The sequence below is a fragment of the Ammospiza nelsoni genome, chromosome 1, assembly GCF_027579445.1.
Source record: "Ammospiza nelsoni isolate bAmmNel1 chromosome 1, bAmmNel1.pri, whole genome shotgun sequence".
NCBI classification, from domain to species: Eukaryota; Metazoa; Chordata; class Aves; order Passeriformes; family Passerellidae; genus Ammospiza; species Ammospiza nelsoni.
The window spans coordinates 145,607,998-145,634,190 of NC_080633.1; the positions used below are offsets into that span (position 1 = coordinate 145,607,998).

The 26,193-nt window shown below is 40.6% G+C and overlaps 1 protein-coding gene across 6 annotated transcripts in view; it reads left to right on the forward strand.

Moving 5' to 3' along the window:
• Window positions 1-8,132: 8,132 nt before the first annotated feature.
• The window catches only part of EFR3A (EFR3 homolog A), a 75,404-nt gene continuing 57,343 nt past the window's right edge, over window positions 8,133-26,193 (forward strand). For 2 of the 6 annotated variants that reach the window (XM_059493955.1, XM_059493990.1), the window contains exons 1-3: window positions 8,142-8,203; window positions 12,620-12,673; window positions 18,330-18,410. In XM_059493955.1, coding sequence (XP_059349938.1) covers window positions 18,398-18,410 — 13 coding nt within the window. In that variant the 5' untranslated portion in view covers window positions 8,142-8,203; window positions 12,620-12,673; window positions 18,330-18,397. Of the gene's footprint in view, window positions 8,204-12,389; window positions 12,511-12,619; window positions 12,674-18,329; window positions 18,411-26,193 lie in introns of those variants that run through there. The other 4 variants (XM_059493963.1, XM_059493968.1, XM_059493975.1 and 1 more) reach the window with 4 other exon arrangements.

The following is a 26,193-nucleotide window of genomic DNA, read 5'->3' on the forward strand; positions in this document are numbered from 1 at the left end:
TCTACTTCCCGTTGGTGATCAATGTTCAGCCACTTCCCAGAATCAGGGCTTCAACAAATGGGGCAGCTACTCTGGAAGGCAGACATTGTTAAATAACAAATGCCACCCATTCCTCCTCCCTGCCTTAGCTTTTATATCTGAGGTGATGCCATAGAATATCCATTTGGATAATTTGGGTCAGCTGGCCTGCTTGTGCCCCCTCCCAGGATCTTGCCCACTCCCAGGCCCTTGACAGGGGAGCATGAAGAATGTTACAGAGACAGCACAGCTGCTGTGCCAGCAGTGCTCGGCAGCTGTGACCGTGGTCACAAAGGGTTTTCAGGATGAGAGAGAGATGAGAATGTTGATTCCATGATCAGAAGGCTTGATTTATTATTTTATTATATATATATAAAACATTATGACTATATTAAAATGAATAGAAAGAAAGGTTCTCAGAAGCTAAGAACAGAATAGAAAATAACTATAACAAAGAAAGGTTCTCAGAAGCTAAGAATAGAATAGAAAATAATTATAACAAAGGAGCTCTCTCCAACTCTGTCCCAGAGAGAGCTTGGTCCTTGATTGGCCATTAATTGTACACATCCAACATGGGCCAATGACAAGTTCGCCTGTTGCATTCCACAGCAGCAGATAACCATTGTTTACATGCTTTTTCTGGGGCCTCAGCTTCCCAGAAGGGAAAATCCTAAAGAAAGGATTGTTATGAAAAAATGTCTGCGACAAGCAGTAGCAAAACACTCGTGTGTTATCAACACCCCTCCAGCTACCAATGCAGAGCATAGCATTGAGAGGGCTGCTAAGGAAAAGTGACCTTTGCCTCAGTCAGGCCCAATGCAGTCTCCATCCCTTATTCCGTACTATTTGAGTCATACTCAAATCCCACATAATTTATATATCTTCCAAGTGTTCCATTCTATTTATTTGTCATTACTGGGATCCATTCTTACCCACACACATAACTTAAAGTATGTCCCTAAACCATCTCCATACCTGACCCACATTTTCATTAACCTTTGTCCCTCATCCTTTCACAGATAAATATTATTTTGCCATTTCATGAGCTTCCTTCACCCCTCCGGATCCATGACTTGGAGTACAGTAGGCTTCTGATCCTTGATCACTCTGGCTTCTTGGAGTGACTTTGGGTTTCCCCTGAGGTCCTCTGTGCATTAGGTTACAATGTAAGATCTAAGCAAGTATATATTCTATCTGTTAAAACCAGGTGGGCCAGTGTTCTTTATCTCTTCCATGACCCATCCCTCACAACTCTCTCTGGGGGGGATATCTTCTGTTAATGGGCCATCAAGTCTCTGTATGACTGATAAAATTATATCCTCCCATTGTGAGATGCTCTGCCCAGAGGGAGGAGCCAAGCATTCCTACCTGGATATAACCTGGGGTTTGGAGCACCACAAGCAGCCTTATCCACTGGATTCCCAGAGGAAGACTCCGCCCGTCTACATCAGCACTGAACCATCAGAGGAAGACCACATCCTTCTACAGGATCACTGCTGCAACAGAACCATATCTATTACTCCAAGAGGAATACAGCCACCATTAGATTGGTCTGCTACCAACACCCTTAACAACAGGGTTATCAGGTTGTATTCTGACTCTGTCAGTGTTTTGTACAATTGCATTTATTTTAATTTTCCTATCAAATTGTAGTTCTGACGGGCTCTCCCACTGGTTTGCTTTCAAACCAGTACACTTTACCAGAGGCTCCAGGTGACACCCTGCTCCCCTGCTGCAGTGTAGAGCGTGTTCTGCATGGCTGGTCCTGTCAATACAGGACCAAGAGCTGTTTCACAGAATCACAGAATCACAGAAATTCAAGGCTGGAAGAGACCTATAAGATCATCAAGTCCAACCCATGTTCTAACTATTCAACTAGATCATGGCAGCAAGTGCCACATCCAGTCTTTTTTTGAACTCTTCAAGGGATGATGACTCCACCACCTCACTGGGTAGATGATTCCAGTACCTGACCACTCTTTCTGTAAAATACTTCCTTCTTAATTCTAACTTGCATCTCCCTTGACACAGCTTGAGACTGTGTCCTCTTGTTCTATCTGTTGTCGCCCGGAGAAAGAGACCGACCCCCAGCTCACCACAGCCACCCTTCAGGAAGTTGTAGAGAGTGATGAGGTCGCCCCTTAGTCTCCTTTTCTCCAGGCTAAACAACCCCAGCTTCCTCAGTCGTTCTTCATATGGCTTGTGCTCCAAGCCCCTTACTAGCCTCGTTGCCCTCCTCTGGACACGCTCAAGCAACTCAACGTCCCTCCTAAAGAGAGGGGCCCAGAACTGGATACAATACTCCAAGTGAGGCCTCACCAGTGCCGAGTACAGGGGAAGAATGACCTCCCTGCTCCTGCTGGCCACACCATTCCTGATACTGGCCAGGATGCCATTGGCCCTCTTGGCCACCTGGGCACACTGCCAAAGGCCTCCTGTTGTTCAAGGCCACAATCAAAATATTTCTTCTTCTGGATCACTTGCTAAAGGGGCCAACAAGCTGACTATAACCTGGAACGTGCATCCCAAAAAACTCAATTCCTCTCAAAGCACCACACTCCCGAACCCCACTAGGCCTAGGAAAGCTTGTGTTTCCTTCCTGTTAGCCACTGAGGACAGCTATTTTGTTAACCACTTCCATGGATTGCATCTATCCTACCATTTTATTTCCCAAGAACTTGATCTCTTGTTGTTATGGAGGGAGGGAGGGAAAGGTTAGACAAGTCCTGCCTTTGACTCAGATTTCTGGCAATAGCTCTGTTCGATGCAGCCTGCACACCAAATTGCTCTCGCTTGCAAGTTCTTAAGAATGGCTGATTAAGTCTATTATAAAATGGATTATTTATTGAATAGATACAAGATTAACAGATACAAGATTTTAAACAGAATACTTACTAAGCAGGACAAAACAAAAAGAATTATGAGTAGATAAAAAATACAGTGCACGATAAAAATGCTACCACTAAATTGATGATGGAGTACATATAGAATCCTTTCACTCAATTTCCAGAAAAATAACCACAAAGTTTGCATCCAAACTTTGGGGGAAAGCCCTACATGTTTTCAGGGTGTGTGTAGGAGATTTCTGATTTGGTGAAAGTTTTGTGGAGCTTTTATAGTTTGTAAAGTGAAGTGTCTGTCAGTCAGAAGTTCCAGCTTATCTCCCTACATCTTGTTCTCAAGGCCAAATGTTTATTGTCAGCTGGGAATTCCACCTCTGGCACCAGAGATAACTCCCTACCAGACAAATGTCCAGCCTGGGTGATCTCACCAATTCATGTGAGGGGGAGAATGCCCAGAATCACACCAGCTGACAGAACAGATAAGCTCTTCTGTGGTAGGGGGAGAGTCCTGCCACACCTGTGCAGGTTTGTTTAGCTTACTTTGTTTTATGGCAAGAGCAGCTTTCAGAAGAATTCGGATTTTTTTTTTTCTTTCTCAAAAACTTCTTCTGCTGTATTGCCCACACAAGGACATCATTGATATGTTGCAGGTGTTCTGAGGCTCCACCTTTTCCTGTGCAGTCTGGGTCAGTCCATGGCAGATGGTTGGGCTGTGTTTCCACCCATGGGGCAGTCAATTCCAGTTATACTGGACACTCCTACAAGCAAAAGCAAACTTTGGTCTGCACTCTGCTGCCAGAGGGACTGAGAAAAATGCATCAGTGATATCAATTTGGCTGCCTTTGACTCCTGCTAATATTGGAATTTCAAGTCATCCAGCACAGTGGCACTTGGAGGCAGTGTGACTACATTCAGGCCACGACAATCCACCATCAGCCTCTACTCCCCATTAGACTTTCCCACTGGCTACATGGGGCTGGTGGAAACATATCACCAACCATATTCGGATGGTAATAAAATGCTGTAGTTGCCACCCATTTATAGAATCAACCATAAAAATGCAAGGTTGGAAAAATACAACAAAAAACATATAAACAAAATTATTATTTGGTGTCTCATTATACAATTACAACATTTCATTTTCATTTCATTAAATGCCTTTGAGTGGCTTTCTTTAATGGTGGCTGAGCAAGCAATGGAGTCATTGCTATGAAAACTCCTGTTTTTCATTACTGAAAGCTGAAATTAATGTTATAATGGATTATAACTGCTCAGCAACTGGATTATTAATGTTCACTAATGCACCCATTACTCATTTCTGTGAATGAGTAATGAATATTCCCTTATCTCTTTTTCTTTATCTGCAACATTTTACAATTAACATTATCCTTCTTACACAGGTATAAAACCATTATCAGGTTTCTATTATTCCTGCATTATATTGTTATTGGGATACGTTAATTTTTTGAGATTTTTTTACTTTATTTTTTTTCTTTAAAAGTTCTTGAAGAGCTCATTCTCTTAGACCATTTAAGGCTAACTAATTCTTGATACCTTTTGAACCTCCATGAGCACTTCAAACTGAAGTACTTATTGCTGCTTGCTGTAAATACTGAACATATCATTGCAGTCTTAGGTGACTTGCTAATCCAATCAGAAAATGAAGAACCTTTTGCTACCAAATTACTCATGCAATTCACATTTTATTATTGGCTGCTGAACAAGATGTTTCAGTCTCACATTTTCGATACTACTCAAGTGAAAGCTCTAAAAGTTCTGCTAATATAATAATCACGGAATCACAGACTGGGTAAGGCTGGAAGGGACCACAGTGGGTCATCTGCTCCAACTTCTCTGCTCAGGCAGGGTCATCCCATAGCACATGGCACAGGACTGTATTCAGACAGTTCTTGAATATCACCAGTAAGGGAGACTCCAGCAACTCTCTGGACATTCTGTGCCAGTGCTCCGTCACCCACACAGTAAAGAAATTCTTCCTCATATTCAGGTAGAACTTTCTGGGCATCAGTTTCTGCCCATTGCATCTTGTGCTATTGCTGGGCATCACTGAGCAGAGCCTGGTTCATCCTCTTACACCTCCCTACAGACAGACAGACATTGATGAGGTCCCCTCTCTGTTGTCTCTTCCCTCAGGCCCAGCTCCCTCCAATTACCTCTCTTGCTATCCACGGGACCTGCTCCAAAATGATGAGCATCATTTTTTAAAGAAGGTAACTTGGGCCATGGAGTTTTGTGCATATGTGGACCAGCATGTGTACAAACTGTTGCTCCAGAAGATTTAGGAGATATTCAAGCAAAACTGGCCAGTCCACTTTGATGGGCTTGGGATGAGGGGGTGTAAAACCAGATAGTTTGGCTGCAAATTACCCATGCAGCAATGTTTTATATATTCAATTCAACTTTTTCTTAATCTTACTGGGTAGGTTGATTGTCAGCCAAATGTGGTCAAAGTATCAGGTCCATCTTTCATTGACAGTAAATGAAAAATTGGCATTGGACAAAAAGGTGTTCAGATACTCTTCTGATGTCCTCATTAAAATGAAAAATTCTTGTAATTCACAACTAAATTTGCTACCCATTACATAACACATAAGGAAGCTCAAAGAGATCAACACGTATATTCATAGACTACAGCTGTTTCCTCTGTTTTGAAACTGAATTAGAAAAACAGTTGTTTTAAACAACAGCACTACAATAATGCTAAGGGCTTTATTGACTTTTATTAAGTATTACATACCACATGGTTTATGTAATAATGTAATAAGAGAAGCCTGCTTTGAAACATATCAGCTGTCTTCAAACAAACCTCAACCCCAACACTGTATTTATTCTGCTATCTGAACTCTGTAAGGCTACTCCACATACACAGATGTGTTTAAAACAATAAAAATGGGGCAAAACATTTTGAAAACCCTCAGAGAATAAAGGTTCTTCATCACAGAAACAGGAACTATAATGTCAGGCAACTTAAATTGGTTTTAAACTGTTTTAGAGAAATCAGGATGCTACTCACAGTGTTACATTTAATATCTGTGAGCAGTGGCTCCAACCTGGCTTGCTGCTTGTTTTGTTTAGAGAACTAGTAAGATCTAGCAATTGCACTGGTTGCCAGCATTCTGCTGAAACCATATGGCATGACGAGAATGTCCTGCATGCCCTTATGCACAGAGAAAAGAAAAATGAGACAAATAGCTGGAATGAAACACTTCAGTTAAGAGAGCAGACTGTAGCTGATGGTTAGAAAGATGATCTTTGAACTAAAGCTGCATCTGAAATGAGTTAAAACCATGATAATGCGTTTGAATTTTTGGCTGATTAAAAAAAAAATAAAACTTTCCTCTAGGTTTCAGAAAATGAGGAGGATTATTATCACCAGCTGTACTTAAAGGACAAAGGGCAAATGTAGATCTATGTAGTTCTGACTATTGTTGGCAGAAACCTTAAGAAATTGGCTGCTAATGCCAACATGTTCTGCTTTGCAGGCAGTAACTCAATACACATATTTATGGAAGGCTGAATGTTCACTGTGTCTTACCACTTTCATTATGTTTGGCCCCAAGAGTTCAAAGCCATAAGCTGCATTTCAGAAATGATATAAATGAATAAGAAAGACTACAGTTTATTCTTTTAACTTGCTCAGTTGCACCCACATGTGAGAGCCTGTCCAATTTTCCCAAATTAACATGTTTTGGATACTGCTGAAAACTGTGAGACGCGTAGACATCTCAGTTCCTCAGTTTCACAGTTTTAGGGATTGTTTTCAAGGAACACAAGTGAAACACTGATACTGTTTCTACTATTGGTGAAAGGAAAGTTTCAAGCAGTTTCAAAAGCGTAAGAAAATGAAAGGCTAGTTTTTAACAGATGAAACAATAGCAGAACTGAATAAACTGAAAGATATAAACTCAAATGGATTAACATGTTCTCCTTTAGAAGGAACTACAACAGGAAATGGGTTTTTAGGGCTATAGGCTGGATCAATGGACCAAGACCAATGCATGAGGTTCAACAAGGCAAAGTGCCAGGTGCTGCACTTGGGTCACAACAGCTGCAGGCAGCACTGCAGGCTCAGGGAAGAGTGGCTGCAAAGATGCTGGTGGGAAAGGCCCTGGAGGTGCTGGTCAACAGTGGCTGAACAGGAGCCAGTGTTGCTCAGGTGGCCAAGAAGGTCAACGGCACCTGACCTGTATCAGCAACAGTGTGAGAGCATTGAGTCTCACTCTGTACTCAGCACTGGTGAGGCCACACCTCAACTTCTGTGTTCAGTTTTCAGGTCCTCATGATAAAAATGACATTGAGGGGCTGCAGCATGTCCAGAAAAGGACAACAGTGCTGGAGAAGGGGCTGGAGCACAAGTCTGATAAGGAGCAGTTGAGGGAGCTCAGAGTTTTTAGCCTGGGGAAAGGAAGGTTCAGGGGGACCTTCTGGTTCCCAACAGCTGCCTGGAAGTAGGTTGGGTCCAGGTGGGGGTCAGTCACTTTTTCCAGGCAAAAAGCAACAGGACAAGAGGAAACGGTCTCAAGCTGCAGCAGGGGAGGTTCAAGCTGGACATCAGGAGAATGTTCTACACTGAAAGGGTGGTTCAGCATTGGAAAAGGGTGCCCAGGGAGGTGCTGGTGTTCAGCCACTGGACTTGGCACTCGGTGCCCTGGTCTGCTTGACAAGGTTATAGGTGGGGTTCAATGATCTTGGAGGTCTTTTCCAACTTCAACGATTCTGTGAAAGACCCGTTTTCCCTTTGCTTGTCTGGAAAATCTAGCATCAAAGGCATCAGATCTGGAAGCTGGCAGTATTATTTCAAGGAAAACAGACTAAGAGATTGTGCTGCCTTGGGCTTCAATGGGGTTTGGTATCACGGTCTGTGTAGGTGAGTTTTCACACCTGTGAGGTGTGAGGTCTGTGTAGGCCGGACCCACCGGACTCGGCACCAACTGCCGCCCGAGGCACCGAGCCGCCCTCACGGCGCGGGGCCGAGCACGGGACACGGGCAGCGCCGCCCCCAGCAGCTGGCGAGCCCACGCCGCAAGTCTTCTGGGAGTTGTAGTCCGCTTCGGCGGCCTCCGCCCTCCCGGTCCGCGCCTGGCGGGGCTCAGCCAGCCCCATAACCCGGGGCTGTCCCTCCTTGCCATGATGGGAAGCTTTTTCGTCCGCCAAGACCCCTCGGTGTCCTCGCTGTGTGGGAGGGATGGACGGGAAAGGAGACGGAACTACTCCGGATGGAACTACAACTCCCGGCGTGCACTGCGCTACAGAGCACTTAACCGGGCGGGGGGAGCCGGTGAAGATGGCGGCTGCTAAACGGAGCCGGATGGGAGGCTGAGGTGAGTTTGGGGCAGCTGGGCAGTGCTCCACTCGTATTCACCCTCGCGGTCTCCTCCTCGTTGCGATCTCTCTTTTCTTTCCCCTTCTCCACGCTTGGGAACGAGGAGGACGCGCCGGAGGGGTGGGCGCTGAGGGAGTGGCGGGAGGCTCGGGCCGCCGGGTTGGCGGTGAGGAGAAGCCTCTGGGCATGGCCTCAGCCTGGACCCGCCGCGGTGGCGGCTCGGGCGGTCCCTGTGGGCGCTGCTCCCGGCGGAAGGGCTGGCAGGGTGGCAGGGTGGCTCCCGGCGGAAGGGCTGGCAGGGTGGCAGGGTGGCAGGCTGGCTCTCCGCCTCGGACGGGTCTGCTCGCCACGGGAGCTCCGGGGACAGCGAGCGCATCCCCGGGCGGGGCTGTGGCTTTGGGAGTTCCCTCAGCAGGTTTTTCTCAAACGGACCTTTAGACAGCGAGATAATAACTGAACACAGTGCAAATTGACAGGAGGGCGACACTGTGAGCTTTCTTGGCTTCTTTAAAGTTAATGGTGCATCACGGAGCCATGCTTTAGGTAATTGAGGTGTGGGTTCACAAATCCTGTTGCTGAAGACCATAGTACGACGTTTATTTTTGGATACATCCAGAAAGTTATCTCGTGGTCCTTTGAGCTGAGATACAAATATTGTGGTTTAGATTGTGTCTATGCTGCTGTAGCACTTGTGGGAAAGCCTATAACTAACTTTAAACCAGAGTTTGAGTTGCTGTATCAAAACCCAGTTTGGCAGCCCAGGTGTTTCACTTTGCAAAGCTACGTGAATGTTTGCTGTGCAAACTGGGTAGGTAAACTAAACCCAGAGTTAACAAATTTTGGGATTTTATAGGTAGTTACTTCCTAAAGCACTTGTAATTAATTCTAAATAATATGAAATATTTTTCTAGTAAGTTTGGGACATCTTGGTGTTAATGCTCTTAAACGTATGATACAATTTCTTTGAGAAATTGGTGGTTTGGAGTTGAGATCTTGATTGTAGTGCCCTGATAGGCCTAAAGGCTTATCCATAGGTTTTATTTAAGCCTTTTGACAACAATTTTAATATTTGGCTAAAAAAGGCCGCTAGAAGGAGATTCACTTCTGATTGAGGGAAAAACCTTACAAAAATGTAATAAAAATACAGTTTGTGTTTCAGCATCTGTTTTAGATGTTACCAATGTTTGCCGTTTGTGATCGACGGTAACTTCTCTCTACTTTTGGTCCAAACTCGTGCAGTAGAAAAGAATGAACAAATTTTATGTTGCATGAAAGTTGAAGGGGATGTGAAATTACTCACCAGAGTTGGCAATTCAAGTATCATGATAAAATCTAAATTATAAAAAGTACAGGTTAGAAACAGCTTTGGTTGGTGTCAATGACTTTTAACTGCCAAGCCTAGCTCCATAAGGGATCAATCCTTGACAAGTTACCACACAATTTTTAAACAATTTGAAGATAAGTAATTTTTTGAAATTAAAGCAAATCATGTTTTCTGTAGTTGCATTCTGTCTTGGATAAGAGAGCAGGGTTGAGCCAGCTTCATACATGGCATTTCCTCTCCAGATGAGAATCAGATAATTCAGATTAAAGTCAGGTATTTCCCAGAATTACTGTGGTATGTAAATCCATTTTATATTACATTTTTTGGGTTCTGGGAATCACAGTTGGAGCTTAACAGTCTATACTTAGGAATGAACATGTGATTTATTAATCTTGCATTGCACTGGCCATTTGCCTACTTTCAAAGCTAAAGGCATTGATTAATTTTTCAAAGAGGAAATATGAGTGGGGAGCTAAGTGATTTATAAAGTAAATATGCAGTGGATTTTAATTTTTCAGTTCATGCCTGTGTGGCTGTGAGAGGTGCTTAAGCCTCTGCCTTTATTTGGCTTAAGTTGGAGCAAGGGAAAGGAGCCCAGATGGCAATTTCATTTTGGAGACTCAAAATAAATCAAGTTAAATATTTATGGTGTTACATAATAACATAACAGAGGGCTTATTGGAAGAAAATAGAAAATCTCAAGTGTGCTGACTTCTCTTTCTTTACCTGTAGCACAAGGTTATATAAATTTTTCCACTTTAGGTCTCTTGAAGAGGTCCATTGTATTAGGGCATACAGGAAAACAATCTCTGCTTTTCTGGTTGGCTTTCAATGCCATTTCTGGAATCTTGTGATAATAAGAAATATTTGTGCTTATAAACTATCCTTTAATTTCAGATCCTGGGTTAGTTACTGAAAAAAAAAATGGAACAAACTGTATTTTTATACTTGTTGTGATGAACAATAAATTGGCCTTGGGTTTCCTTGCCAAATGGTGTAAAATCATCTCAAAGGAAAACTGAAAGTTTTTCTGTAGAAAACAATTTTATGTGTCATGAAAGTGTTCCTCTATCTTTTAAGGCACATTCACTAGCTTTGCACTTTGATTATAATTACATTTAGAACTATTGTTATATCCTTAGAAAAAACACAATGACTCTTAGTCCTCCACAGAAAAGCAGGTGTGATTTTGTTTACCCTCTTCATATGCAGGAGTCCAGTGCTTTGGTGAAGAAAGCAGTGTGTAGTAGTTGATATCCATAAATTGCATCTGGTGATCTGTCACAGGTCACAAATTGACATGGAATGTGTTAAACAGCAAGTGTTAGGCCAGAAAACTAAATGGCATCACGTGATTTTCCATAGTTCTCTTTTAGAGAATTAGCTAAGTTCTGCTTCATCAAATTCTGTGAGGGGGTTTTCCCTCTTTTGTTAGGTAAAATTGTAGCTCAGTGACAAATAGCTGAGCAAACTCAGAGTGGGGAGTTTCTTGGTTTGGTTATTTCTGTTCTGCTGTAACAGGTGACAGCAGCTGTGGATGAAACTTTGTCCTAGACCAAGTGAGACAGAGATTGAAGACTTTATGGAGAGGAAATTGTGTGCTCTGTTCTGCATGTAGAGGCCAGGCCACCTCCATGTGGAATTTTTGGTCCTGTTACAGATCATAAAATGACTAAAACCCCAGTGAATTATTTTAAAACAGATATTTGCTATATGTCTTAGTTGATACAACTTTTCTAGTAATTTCTGCAGAAAACTCTTCTTAAAATCTTGTACAAGTGAGTTGACTTTGCTGGCAGCAGTGGCTGTGTTTAAGGAAAATGTATTGAATTCCTGATTGCTGGAGATGGTCAGTAAAACACTTCTGAGTCTCTGGCACTTGACTCCCTGAAACTCTCACCAGGTTCTTTTCTTCTTTATTTTCTTTTATATCAGTAAATCTGATTTCTGTAATGTTTCAGCTAGGTCCATAACTGCATTCTGAACCAGAGATTTTGTTTCTCCATGTGTCTGTTGGACATGACAATCTGCAGCATCTTTCCTTTAATAAAATTACACTGTTTCTCATGCTGCCCTTGGAGAGGGACATACAGCTTTCTAATGGATGGCATATTTTAAATAACTTACTTTGAAGTACTATTTTTAATCCCAGTTGCTGTCAGCAAATTGTAACCCTTGATTGAAATGCATATATGAGAATAAAGTTTATTTTTAGCAACTATGAACATTGCTTTAATATGTGGTCATTAAAACATATGTTGACCAAATGAAATGCTTATTCTCACATTATCCATCTGTGGAATTACAATTTTTCGGTGTATGTATACATACAATTATTAGCTGAGTATCTTTTATTTAAAATTTATTGTATTTTTGAAGAAAGCAACACTCAGTATCATTAACTGACATTTTGTTCTTATTTGTGGAAAAGTACATTTGTGTTGAGTTTCCATTTTACAATTAGTAAATACAGAAAAATCTTCAAATAATTTGCATTTTAGTGCTAATTGGAGGGACAGTATATTTGGCTACTTTTATATCCAAAATAGATTGTTGTAACTTCAGATGAGTTCATTTTATGAATATGTTTAATTGCATCAAAAATCCTTTGAGCTGCTATTGTGTACAGGAGATTGCACTCTGATCTGAAATCTGCCTTTTTTGATACTGGGAGAAAAATGCCCTAGAAAGGGCCACACAGGTTTTTCAGTTGTTTTTTGCAGTGTTGAGCAGAAGCCTCTCTCAGGCATTTGAGCAGGGCAGAGCTGTGGTTCAGAGCTGAAGTGGAAATATCCTGTGAGATGAGCAGGATTTATCATCCTGAACAGTGGCACCTGGGAAGGTCACAGTACACAGCAGGAAAATGTTTACTCCAGCATCAAAGGCAAGAGCAGAATGACTGCATTTCAGGAACAGGCAAAATTACATCTAGTCTGGTCAGCTAAGAGGATGTCTGCATTTCTGTGGTAACAGCACCTCTGGTACTGGATATGAAGAATGCTGATTCTGCATGGGTTACTGAGCATATTTGGATGTAAATTGTCTGAAGCTATGGTCCTGACTTTGTTTTTTTGTTTGTTCTCTTCATAGCTTCTTATGTTTTTACAAAATTGAAGACAGATCCCCGATTAACAATGCCTGGCAGTAAGTACTCTTATCTTAAGTACATTAATACAATATATAGGAGTGTTTGCTGTTATTTTCTTTGGGGTTTAAAAATTAAAAAAAAAAAGGAGAAAGAATTCTTATAAATGACAGCAAGTATAATGTTTCTAAGATGTTAATATTATCTAGTCTCTGCCTTTGTAAATCTCCATATATTTTACAAATAATAATAAGAGCTTTGCATTTGCCTTCTTGATTGCAGCTTCACAGTATAACATTGAATTTTATGATTTAGACTGTGTTCTGAAATAGTTGGATTCAAATCTAAAAAAGATTTTTGATATTAAAAATCTATATTTTGATATAGCTATAATGCTATCTTTGGAAAATGACAACTAGTGTTTATAGAAGATAGAATTGCTATTTAGGATAAAAAGTGATAAGACTTAAAATTTTGACATTCAAAGTTAAGTGAGATTTTTGAGGCAAATGTTTCTATGAATCAAATTATTTACCTTCAAGAGTAGCAAATTTCTCTAACTCAAAGGATCAAATTATAAAATGTGTTAGAAAAATATAAAATTAACTATTAATAATTTTTTCTGTTTAGAAAAAGTTCTATGTGATCTGTAGTAAGATTGCTAACACCAGTCTTTGGATAAAGCAATCTGCTTTATCAAAAAAGTTACAGTACCAGTCACACTGAGTGCATTCTGATACAGGTTTGTAGTGAATTTCATGGATGCTTAATTTCATGAGGAAGTCTTTGAGCATTTGTTCATTGCTGTGATTTGTAATAAGCTGTGACTCTGGGGCACTAGAAATGCCTTGCAGTTGTTCTGTGTTGTGTCATTTGAAATACCTTATTTCATGTCAAATACCTTAGTGTAAGTAAGATGTGTCACACCTGTCATGTGAACGAGTGAGTGGAATTTTTTTAACCAATTAAACTGAAAAAGTAAGGCACTTTTTTTTATTTGCTTGGGATTTTTTTGTTTGGTTGGGGTATTTTGTTTGGGGCTTTTTTGTTGTTCTTGTTTTTGTTTGTTTTGTTTTGTTTTGTTTTTGTTTAAACCAGAAGTGCTTATGTTTAGGGTCATTGATATCAATGCAAGTAGAGTTTGCATCACTGCAGTCAGATGGGAGCTAAAGGAGACCCAAATAACTGATTGCAATGTTTATCTGTGCAGGACATCAGAACTACAGAGCCATTTATTTATCTTTGCCTGTGTTAATGAGTGTAACTGCATGGGTGAAGAAAAGGAAAGCTAACAGATGTGTGCATTGCAATTCTTGTGAAACAACAAGTATTTTCATAATATTTTACTTCCAAAAGTTATGGCAGTGAAGAAGTACAATGGGATTTTAAGGCAAGCAAGCATCCTTTTGTGGCTGGTTGTCCTTCTAATCAATAGAGGTAGAGCCTTCAGGAATTCAACTCTGTTGCATGTGGAAAGGAAATCTGCCTGCTAATTCAGGCTTCCCCAAAGGTTCCATAGGATTCTTTTCAGAACATATTGATGAAACAAGCTGCTGCTGCAGTGTTACTTTGAAATTTTAAAGTATTTGTCCTTGAAATCTGAAATACTCAGTTGTTTCTGAAGGCTGGGGGGTTTTGTGTGTTGTTTTTATTTTATTTTATTTTCACAATAAGTTCTCTCATCCCACACATAGGAAGTGCATATAAAACTTATTCCTAAACAAAAGGTTGTTATGGTGAGATATTTTCCAAAAATATCTCTGTTTTCTGTCATGTTACAATGAGTTCTTTACAAATGAAGTAGAAAAACAGTATCTAGTTACCAGGAAATTTTGATAGACTTCTTGGGTCATACTGACCAACTCCCATATCCACTACTGTCCTGCTTTGTTTCCTGGGTCTGTGTAGCAGTTCCTGGTGGTCATTTTATCCCTCCCTCCCTTCTTACAGTAGTTGAATGAATGTATAGGTCTGAAGGCAGTGTTCTGGAATACCATGAGAGATCCAGATGACTGGAATTACATAGAGACTGAGTAAAAGCTTCATTAGTCTTTCTGGGGAATTCATCTGTACCTGGTGATACTTCAGAGGTCAGTATTGAAGTTACTGTGTGTGAAGCACTGGCAGGACAATGTGCTTTTTAACTCCTTCAATATTAGCTGTGGAAAAACAGGCATGAGTCAGGACTGGGCTGTGCTACTGAGGGGGGAGATGAGCAAAGGTCATTTAGCCACAGCTGATGGATGATGGATGCTCTTCTCCTTCAGCCTCAGCTCAGCCATGGCTGCTGGGCTCTGCATGAGTTGTTCATTGCATATTTGGATTATCACATTTTCTATTGATGTTTCTGCTTAGCAGTCCCACTTAGGAATGTGGGGATTTAGTGCTGCATTAAGTCCTAAAAAATGTTAAGATTTTAGTCTCAATGCAGTTGTAATAGCCCAAATAGAAAATGTTCAGTCTGCTCTCCTTACCTTGAGAAGTGAAAGTGCTTGGCTTTGCCCAGCCATGACATGGCATTTGTGTTGACATCTGCAGTGGAGGTGAGGTGCTCTGGCATTGCTGCAGCACTTGGATCAACCTTGCCAAGGTGTAGCTTTTCCCTGCACTTTTTATGTTTAACTTTATTACAAGTTTTTCTTGTGCAAGTAGAATGGATATTGATACAAATGGTTTCAGATATGGATGGTGTCTTCAGCTGAAGCTGAAATGCAAATTCTGAAATGTTGAGGAAGCAAATGTGTTTTCTCATTTCTGATTGAGTACAGTAGGAGTAGGTTTGAACCACAGGTGTTTTAGTAACCGTTTAAGGTGTGCTTTATCACAAAAAAACTGTGGAGTAAAAGGTTAAATAGTGCTTTTATTTAAAAGTGAAACCAAAAAATATGTAACTAGATAGCCTCTGCAAGAGGCAGTATGTGTTTCTCACTTGCTTCTTGTGCTCTTGAGTTTCCCTGTTGAGTAATTTGTGCAGATAATTTAATTTAACATACTTCTGTTATGGAACATGGGTGGTTTTGGTAGGTTTTTTTTATTGGCTGCATTTGGACTGAAAATGCTTCTGCTAAGGAGAGAAAGCATTAGCTAAGTCATACCAAAATATTTGTTGAAGACTCTCTTTTTGAACATTATGTTCTAGATATTCACACTTAATCAGATGTTTGAAACACAGCTTGTTAGAGAGTGAGGTTTTTCTTTTCTAGAAACAGCTGACCTACTTACTGCATGTATTCCCTGACTTCAGTGAAATGTTTAACTGAAAAGGCAGCTTTTATACTAAAATGAAATCTCTTGAACTGGAAGAATTATATGTGACACAGGTGAGAGTACCTGTTGACTATGAAAATATATTTTACTGTGGTAGCTCTGTGTTTGAATTTTTTAAACTTTTTCTTAGCTTGTTCTTTTCTCCTTTGGCTTATGCCATTAGCATAACTATATCTTTGGTTTTCAAGGTTTTGTTAATAATAATTGTAAGTTAAATTGTTTTTTACTGATTGGCAGGTCCTTACGATTGACTCTAACATATAAATTAAGAGAAGAAATAAATAAAAATGAGGATTTTGCCAAATGTAATGTTCCCACATTCTTCCTTTGATTTATGGCTGTGAAATGTAGTAATATATACACCTCCCACGCTCTTCTGTCAGATATTTGTCAGTTGGAAAGGGACCATTCTGATTTAAGAGGTACATATATTAGTTATGTAGAAAATATTCCATGATTTGGCCTGTTCTTGGTTGCAGTGAAGAGGCAGTTTTGGTGACTTCACAATGGCTCCAAGCATGCTCAATAAAGTACATAATATTTTATTTCCTTGGCCTCCCAAACACCGTGTGGCTTTTTGCCCCTTGTCTGTGCAGAGGCAGCTCCTCTGACAGAGGTGGAGGGTGCTGGGGGCTTCCCTGCTTTGTGCAAGGTGAAAACAAACACAAATGGAACAACTGAGTAGTGCCTGTCAGTTTCTGTGTTCATGCATGCTACTTCTTTCCTTGTGTTACTTCATGGTCTTTAAACAAATAAATGACCCACTCCTCCCTCAAACCCAAAAATACCCATCAGACTTTAAAAATTATAATTTTCTATGTGCATAGAGTTTCCTTGCCAAGTGTAGGAGGGAAAACAGCACTTGAAATGGAATTTGAAATGAGTGAATTCTTAACTGGCATTTAACATTTTTAATACATTTTAAGAGGCAGATAACTTCCTCATTTTGGTTTCTCCTCTCCCAGCAATTTTGGGAATGTAATTTATTTGTGTTTTATGATTCTAGTTTTTGTGTATATATAATAAGTAGATATTAACAAGATTGGTAATGGGAAGGGAAGATTTATCACCCTGTGAAATAAAACTCTGGAATACAGTAACTGGAGATGTGTTCCTAAATGTGTCAGTAAAAATATTTCAAGGACTAAGCTTTCTAATGTTTTTAGTGAAAATCAAGCCAAAGTTCCCATTAATTACTGTCTCCACTCTTTCCATCATTTTACTTTTTTCCTCATCTGGAATATGTTTCTTGTGTAGCCTTCAGACTTTACAGTGGGACCTGCTACTTAATAAAACACTTTTTGCCATTTCTTAGTTTATTTTTTAGGCAGGAGAAACCCTCTTAATTTTATGACAGCATTATTGACTACTTAAAACAGTGTTACATAGGTTATCATTCTGTAACATTTTCATATTTCAGCTATTACAGAAGAGTTATATCAGGGGGTATCTGACATTTTTGTTTGCTGCTTGAATCTGGTATTTTTAGGATGTGACACATCGGTGGCCCTGTATCATGTCCTTTTCAACTACTAACCTAAGGGAGCACAGGAACTTGGAAAACAGCAGCCAGGGGAAGGCCATGGGCTTGGGCTTCCTTTGGCAGTCTGCCACTTGCTAGGACTAGGCCAGAAAAGGGAAATAACTGTTTCAGGATGTCTGTAACTATTATAATGCTATGGTTGCAGAATATATAATAGATTCTTTGCATGCTAATATGCAAGAATTGCTTTCAATACGAAAACAGCTACAGGGCTTTTTTCAGCTGATTTTTAGGTGACTGCATTGAAAAGAAAAAGTAGTAACTTCTCCAAATGTATGCTTGATTTAGCTAAGATAAACAAAACGGGAACTTGCAGCTGGAAGACTGTAGCTCTTTGTGCATCTGTTTATTTAACTCATGGTACCCTAAACAACTTTGTGTGCCACCGAATTGGTGCTTCCTTATTTAATGAATACTCATGGATTTCTTTAAGACTTGTTGATTTGGAGCAAGTGTTCCTTTTGTTGTTTTCTGTTAGCTGTCATTTCTATGTACACATCATTCTAGCCCCATTGTGGAAAGTTAATGTTGAGGAGCAGTTCCATAGAGAGTCAAAACCACTCATATTAAGACAAGACATGATGAGTGATATCATTATCATCATTCATCCTTCCATTTCTTCCATTTGGAACACACTTTATTGTAGCCAAGAAATGAACAATGGTGTTGCATCCATTCCTTGTTAAAACATGAAGAAATAATTTTTTCAGTTGTTGTTACTTCTGTATGCACAATCTGGGCATCTAAAATAAAAAATGAAATTCTTTAGAGATGAGCTTCATTCAGTGCTCATCACAGCCTTTGTGTGCTTTCAAACTGTATGTGGACATTTCCCCAAATATTAAAATGTAGCTTAGTAACTTTCTGGGGCTTTATTAAAATACGGCTGTCGTTGTTATTTACAGAAATGGCTTTGCAGCTAGCAGTCGATTAATCTTCATGTGCAGCCTTGTTTGCTATTGATTTCTGAATCATGGGAAGAAAGGGTAAGAAGGCTCATGCCGATTGTGCATGCAAGTGTCCTATTTTACTTTTTGTGCATGGCAACAAAGCAGAATTGATTTTTGGGGAGTGGGGTAAGATTTCCATTATGTGATTAAATGCATGTCTCTGGAAATGCCAGGGTGAGCTCCTTTTGAAAGTCTTTTGGCTTTCCCTTTCCTTGATTAATGGACTTCCTTTCCCACTGTTGGCCTTTATGAACCTCAGTAGCTCTCTAGGGAATCATGTTCCTTGCGGATTGCTGAAGATTAAAAATCAGCTGTGTATACCACTTTTGGCTTTCAAAGAATGCTATTTCATTTCTAGGAAGCTACATTATTCAAGATTAACTCATGCAAGAATTAGATATAAATTAATAAGAGGGTGGGGTAGGTAGATGAGTGAAACTCTTCCAGGTCTTCTGAGAGTTCAGGAAGCATTTGGACAATGCTCTGAGGCACACAGTGTGATTCCTGGGGCTGTCCTGTGCAGGGCCAGGAGTTGGATTTGATCTTTGTTGCAAACCTTTGGAGTCAGAATATTCTACAATTCTATGATTCCTAGTGTAACAACTTGTAGATCCCAAAACTTCAAAAATGATTGGTGCTTGTGTAACTTGTGTCCTGCTCGAGGTCTGTTGAAGGTCTCAGTCCTTTCAGTTTTCAAGAGCACAGTTGTGATTCTAAATTGTACTTGGACCTGTTATGGTATTTGTTGATAACAGTCTGTACTTTGGCTGGAAATGGGCATCCTGAGTCTTTAATTGTGCTTTGAGAATGCTTAGTCATTCCTTAGCAAGAGAATGAGAAAGGAATTCCAATCTAACACTAAGCTGTATGATTATGCTAAATCAGTGCTCCTTCCTGATTCTTTTGTAAAGCTGCTAATGCATAAGGAAATCGGTGAAGATAAAGCTTCATGGATATTTTGTTACAAGTGCACTAACAAATACCCGATAATTCATGTATTAAAAAAAATCCCTGTGTTTGTTAAACTAGGATGTAACTGTGTAATGATTGGGAAAGGACTTTAGGATGATGATACCCTATTTGTGAACTTCATATGTAATAAAATATGAATAGTTATAATTGATCTGTGTCTGACATGATTGAGCTGGCAGAGTTCTCTTGTCTCATAATAAATGGAGTGCAGGCTGTTTTCAAGAGTTTCTAGGTGCTTGTGGTTTTTCTATTAAATGAGTTTGTGATCTATTACTGACATTGGTTTAGACATGAGCTTGAAGTTCCTCAGAACTGACAAAACATAATTTGTGCAAATTGAGTCTGATGTTGGAACTGCAGTGTGGTTAGAAGTGCTGGTTGTGGGCAAGAACTGCTGGATTGCTACAGAAACCAGTGAAAACCTGTCTGCCCACAGATGTCCTGTCTGATTTCTACAGAAAGCTGAGGCACTCAAGATTTACTGCTTAACAAGATGTATTTATTAGACATAAGATGTATTATTAAAATGACTTCTTTGTGTCTAGATGCAAAGCTGTCTCCTCCACTGACCATCTTCTAGACTGGCCAGGTCAGTCTGGTGGGAAACAGAAGTTGTGGTGGAAAAGGGACTTGCAGTCTTTAGGTACTGAAGGTGCCCAGAAGAGCAAATCACTGTGTCTGTTCCTCTCTAACTGATTAGACATCAGGAAGGGAGAAATTGCTTTTTCACCAGCTGGGGTATGTGGTTCTAGATGGGGATATGTTCCACCCTTCTATCGCACTGCCTGGGAGAAGAGCTGCATTTCAGTTCTTGGGGAAACCTGGACTCAAGATGAAGTACTCTTTAGAGCTAATGGGAAAGATAACGACCATGAGAATATTTTATAATTCATATTGATCTAGAAGGGTTTTTTCAGTGAAACTGAATGTCTTTCATGTCTATGTTTAAAACTGGGTTGCATATACTTCTGTTTGCTGGAATGTTCAAAAGCTGCTCTTCTTGAGGGCAGGATGAACAAGGTAAAACTGTTTGCAGAGAAGGGAAGACATGAAAACTGGAGTGTATTGGCAGCTCCAAGGACCTGTTCTTGATAATATGTAAAGAGATCTTTTTTCAAATTTTTGATTCCATATTCTTTTAATGTTCTTTTTCTTTTAATGGAAACACTTATGTTTCCAAGTCCAAGTTGCAATATCTCATTTTGTAAATGCTTTCTGGGAAAGTTAACCAGTTAGAAATAGACACAAGCAGAGCACTTAATTGAAGATTGGTGATATTTAAACAAGATTTTTAATTCTGAAGCCAAAGTATCCTCTGTGACTGTTTTCAAAGTAACATTACAACATTTTTGTTTAGCATTTTATTTTTCATTAATGTCAATACAATTTAAAGACTTTTGTTACTGAACAGGAACAGATGCTTTGTTGTGTTTTGAGCTCTGTGTATGTGCCTCAGTGGAATTGCTTCACTGTTTTCTCAGCTGAATATCACAGTAGGGTTCTAGATTCACAGAAATACTTTCATCCACTCTTATGTTACTTTCTGTGTACATTGTATGTGCGTGCAGGAAATAAAACGTGTAATGTGGTCTTGAACTACTTGTGAACAGAGCATTTTTCTTTTAATTAGGAAATGTTTTTCAAAATCTGTGCAAATTTATTGAAGCCTGTAGCTGGCTTTGCTCAAATGAAGGTAAAACTTGTTTTTGAAGCTCTGGTCATGCTTATATTGGTATTTGGGATGTTTTAATAGAAGAAAGCATCTATAGAACAACACTCTTATGTGTCCTATAAACAGGTCAGTGCTTGATGTTGAACTAGTTAAAATCTAGTTTCCTGAGCTAAGCTTATCTTCTCTATTAGCTTTGAGGGTTCCAGAGAGAAGGCCTGTAAACTTTTGCTTCCTCATCATCAGGACTTTTAATCATGACATTCATCCATGTTTCACTCCAAAAGCCCTCTCGTGCCTTGCTTTTCAAGTGGCAGTGTGGTACCTGCTCCCCTGGTCTGTCTCAGCCCTGGGGTTTGGGCAGGTGAGCTGCCAGGCACCACTGGGCAGGAGTGGAGAATTAAATCCTCCCAGCCCACCTGCTGCAGTGAGGAGGTGACACAATGGTTCTGAGCATCCATTTTTCTAAGGAAAAAGATGGGCAGCAGCATAAGGTTCTGGGAGTTCTTACCACTACAGCTGTATTCCTTCCCTGTGGATTGGATTAAGAAAGCAAACTGCATCCTTTTAAGAAAATGGAAAAATTTTTCATGTGGCTTTACGTTCAGGTTTTTCAATGCCAAAGCTTCAGGTGCTTTCCTTCTAAGAAGACTTGAAACCCTGGTGGGCACTTGCTGACCAGTTGCTCATTGGTTTGAAGTGGCTTGTTCATCTGCCCTGTCATCTGTAGGGCAGGTGGTAGTTTATCGGTGCCATCCTTACAGCTCTCTTTAAATAATAAAGACGTGTAGTATTGACAAAATCTTCATAAAATTCTCAAAGTAGAGAGTGTTTGACACTTTTCCATCAGTTTCTTGGTGTAGGGAAACAACAGCTTTCAAAGCAGAAGACGCTACTCTGTAATGCAGATTTCAGTTGACCAAGAAGATAAAACTTTAGACATCTTGGCAATTTTCCTATGTGTCAGGAGCTATTCTAGTTACTCTTGGGATGCTGACCTTGGAATGAAAACAGCTTCTGAAAAACAGAACTGTTCATGGTGTTTCAGTGACTGTGTTCTGAGATGCCAAGTAATCCCTATGTGCTGCTGCCCTAAGCTTGAGAACTTAAAGGTTCAGTTAATTGTAACTCCTAGCTCTGTGCTCTTGTCTAGCTTCCCATTGATTCCCCTCTCATCCTCAGGTATACAAAGGGGTGTTCATTTAAAGGCAGTATCTTAATCTACATGAGTTCCTGTAGCAAAACAGAAGTCAGCAGCAAGTGTTAAAATAACTCTTTTCCTTGCTGGAAAAGACAACTCTTTTCCTTGCTGTGTCCAGTAGTATGAGGAGATGCAATGGAAGGGGAATTGTGGAACATCTAGACCAGAAATTTTAAGACTAACTGGGCATGGGCAGGAAGGCACAAAGAAAGTCCCTGTCTGCTGTGCTGCCTGGGGTTGGAGCTGAGAAGATAAGGTCTGACCAGCTCAAGCATCTGGAGGCTTTCTGTAGCCTGGACTTAGTCCAAAGTACTGAGCCTTTTAAACAAGTTTATATATTCTTACCAGTAGTTGGCCAACCTGCTGATCAGAACTATGGTTTGAAGGCTCCTGAGGCAGACAGTGACCCTTTTGGAATAGGTGTACCCCTGGCAACCCTCTAGAGCTGCTTCTTACTCACCTCTGGCCACCCGGGAGATAAGCTGAGTGTTGCTGCTTGGCCTGTTACCTTTCAACCATGCCTTGTGCAGAGTCTTTCCTCTCCTTCAGTGTCTGTCTCAATCCAGAGGTGCACCAGCCTCTTCTGGCCTTGTGTTTCTCCCCAACCTGCCACAAAAAGGGAACAAAGTGGTAGGAGAGGTGCAGGTGTGGCAGCCCCTCTTCTCAGTGGAGTGTTTAGTGAATTAGGTGGCTTGGCCTTTGAGCACACATGACATTTACAGTGCTCTTCTCTGTCACCTGCAACTCTCTTCTGCGCCTGGCAAGTGTTCAAGGATGCAGCATTCTGAAAATGACTCATCTGGGTAAGAGAATAGCTTGGGGCCACAGTAAAAGCGGGCTTTGAGCAGAATTGTCTGCAGCTCAGAGGCTGCTTTATGCCAGAATCGTCACTGTGCTGGGGATTTTCCATTCCCTGGTACCCATGGATGCTGGGAGGAGCCAGGCATTTGGACAAGCAGATAGGTGGGTTAAGTAGCAGGAGTAGAACAAGGGCACTGTGATAATGCCTCTCCTTCTTTACTTCTTTTATTCAGAATTTAATAGCAGGTAAAGAATGTCCTCCTGGCTCAGGGTGTTACTGGATGTGCTCAGTGGGTGTTTTGGCAGTGTCAGGAGTCTGCTCCATGCTCTGCTCTTTGCCTGGATGGAGGAACAAAAGCAGTTCATGTTCTTCAGAGAGCACACACAGCACTGTGAGCCTCTCTTCCACTCTCTGTTTCCTTTAGTCCATTCATTTATTTACTTCCCATTTTTCACTGATTTATGAAACACTTTGTTATGAAATCAGTATTTGTTTAGAAATAAAGGTACGATGAAACAAAAACTCTGTGTTTTATTCTGTTCACTGGATTTATCACCTAGAACTCATTTCCCAACTGCAAACTAAATCCTGAAGGCAGGAATGAAAGCTGGACTTTGCCTGTTCATTTTTTCCCCTGAACAGATTATCAGTGCCAGCTGTGAGGAAGAGGGGTCAGGGAGATTTATGTAAATGTGTCTTTCTTGTCTCCTGAAGTCTCTTTTTTGTATTGCTGCAGTGATAGAAGTCAGAGAAATAAATGACATTGGCCAGCTTAGTAGGAATATAAGGACAGGAATTAAGAAGCAAAACTCGTATCATAGAGCTTCTTCCACTGGAACCAGATTAGTTTTAGGTAATTTTAGTGCTGCATTAAAAATAGAGAGTGACAGTACTATCTCAAAGCAGGAAAGGAAGAGGTTGTCTTGAGGAGAGCAGAAATGAGCAAATAAAGCAAAGTTACTGTGTGAAACCAGCAAAAGTGGGGGAAAGGAGAGGTACTATGGAAACACTGGCAGTGGTAGAACTTAAGGAATGCAACTGGAGAACCTGATGTAATGGAAAACTTTCTTTTAATGCATTAGAGGTCTGCAAAATACACTATCCCAAAAAGAATATCTTCCTGGGGACTTGTTCTAATTGCTACTGGCTCTGGAAAGAATACTTCATTGAAGAAGCTTGGTGGTGAGCATTATTTGACTAGCTTGGGGTTTTTTCTACTTCTTTTTAGTAACTTCATGTGCATTATCATTTCTTGCTTCATAAAAAGTTTACATTCAAATTATTTTTACATGCTTTTTACCATAGCTAAATGTGCATCTCTCCATGCTAATTGCAGCACACAGTGCTATGGGTTTGGAGAAGAGTGGCTGGAAAGCTGTCAGAAAAGGACTGGGGGTGTTGGTCAGTAGTGGCTGAACATGGGCCAGGGTGAGCCCAGGTGCCCAGGAAGGTCAGTGGCAGCTGGCCTCTCTCAGCCACAGTGTCCCCAGAAGGACCAGGGCAGGGACTCTCCCTCTGTACTCAGCACTGCTGAGGCCACACCTCAAATCCCGTGCTCAGTTCTGGGCCCCTCACTGCAGGAAACACATCGAGGAGCTGGAGAGGGTCCAGAGAACAGCAGAGCTGGGGAAGGGACTGGAGCACGAGTGTGAGGAGCAGCTGAGGGAGCTGGGGGTGCTCAGCCTGGAGAAAAGGAGGCTCAGAGAGAACCTTATCCCTCTCTACAGCTGCCTGGAAGGAGGCTGTGCTCCGGTGGGGCTTGGTCTCTTCTCCCAGGAAGCAAGAGACAGGACAAGAGGAAATGGCCTCAAGTTGTGCCAGGGGAGGTTTAGATTGGATATTAAGAAAGGAATCTTCACAGAAAAGGTGGTCAGGCACTGGGATGGGCTGCCCAGGGGAGTGGTGGAGTCACCATCCCTGGAGGTGTTCAAAGAACATGTGGATATAGGACATGGTTTAATGGTGAACATGGTGTTGGTTCATTGATGGTTGAATTCCATAATCTTAGAAGTCTTTTTCCAACCTTAATGATTATATGATTCCAGTTTAGAAGAACTCTTGAAGTCATATTACACCAGAATTAACTTGAACTTTTTAGCTTACTATGATAAATTTTAAGGAGAAAGCTGGTTTTTTTTGGGTGTAGTTTTCATTTGTTTCAAATAAACTGAGCACCAAAATATTTTAAAAAATAAATGTAAAATAGTCAAACCCAGGTATGGGTGGAATCTTCCTCATTAGGTGTTACTGCTGGTTTGCTGTCATGGAGACCAAAAGTTCACATCACAAGAGGAATATCCTGTTCTCAAGACAAAAATTTCATCTGCATTTTGGACATTTTCTTGGGTGCATTCTGGTGGAGAGAGTCTGGGAACCAGGCCCTGAGGAGTCAGCTGGCTTTGGGTGAGGGGACGAGAGGCTCCTCTGGGGAATGAGGCTTCATCCTCTTCTTCCTCTCTGAGTGATGAGCCCCCTGTGCCCTCTGGGAGTGCATTCCAGGGACATTGCAGTGGCTGAGCCCTGTGTCCTTACAGCAGCTGCTCTTTTTATAGCAGGTTGAAGAATATTTTTAATTAACTCCCTTATATGGCTGGAATAATTTCCTTGTTATAAAATGTCTGATCTCTTTTTTATAGTGGAATGAGAGTACCCTTGAAAGTCATTTTAGTTCTGAATTAAATGCATCAACTGGTATTAACAGTTCAGAAATAACCCAGTATCGTAAGTGGTTATGGTTAAAGTGTTATTTTATGCACTTTCATCAGGATATTTGAAAGAAATTTATTTTATTTATATTTCTCATCTCAGATACAGAAAAAATAGTAAAATGAAAGTTAAATGTATTACAGTCAAATTTTTACATAGTTATATTTAAGTACATTGAACAACCAAATATAATTCTAATACTGCTGTGTTGCTTGATATTAGCAAAACATGCATTTCTCTGTAGAGTGAAACTTCTATGTTAATTGCACCATTTTTGATAAAATATGATTTTTTAAAAAAAACTTGGACAATTGCAAGTTAGGAATGACCACATCCAAGCTTGGGAGATAATAAAAATATTCAGGGAGAGAACATGAAATCTTGTTTCAGGTTATTAATGCTCTGTAAACAGTTGACAACAATATTCGACAACATGGCAAACTATGGAAGAAATTCCAGCATTAGATAA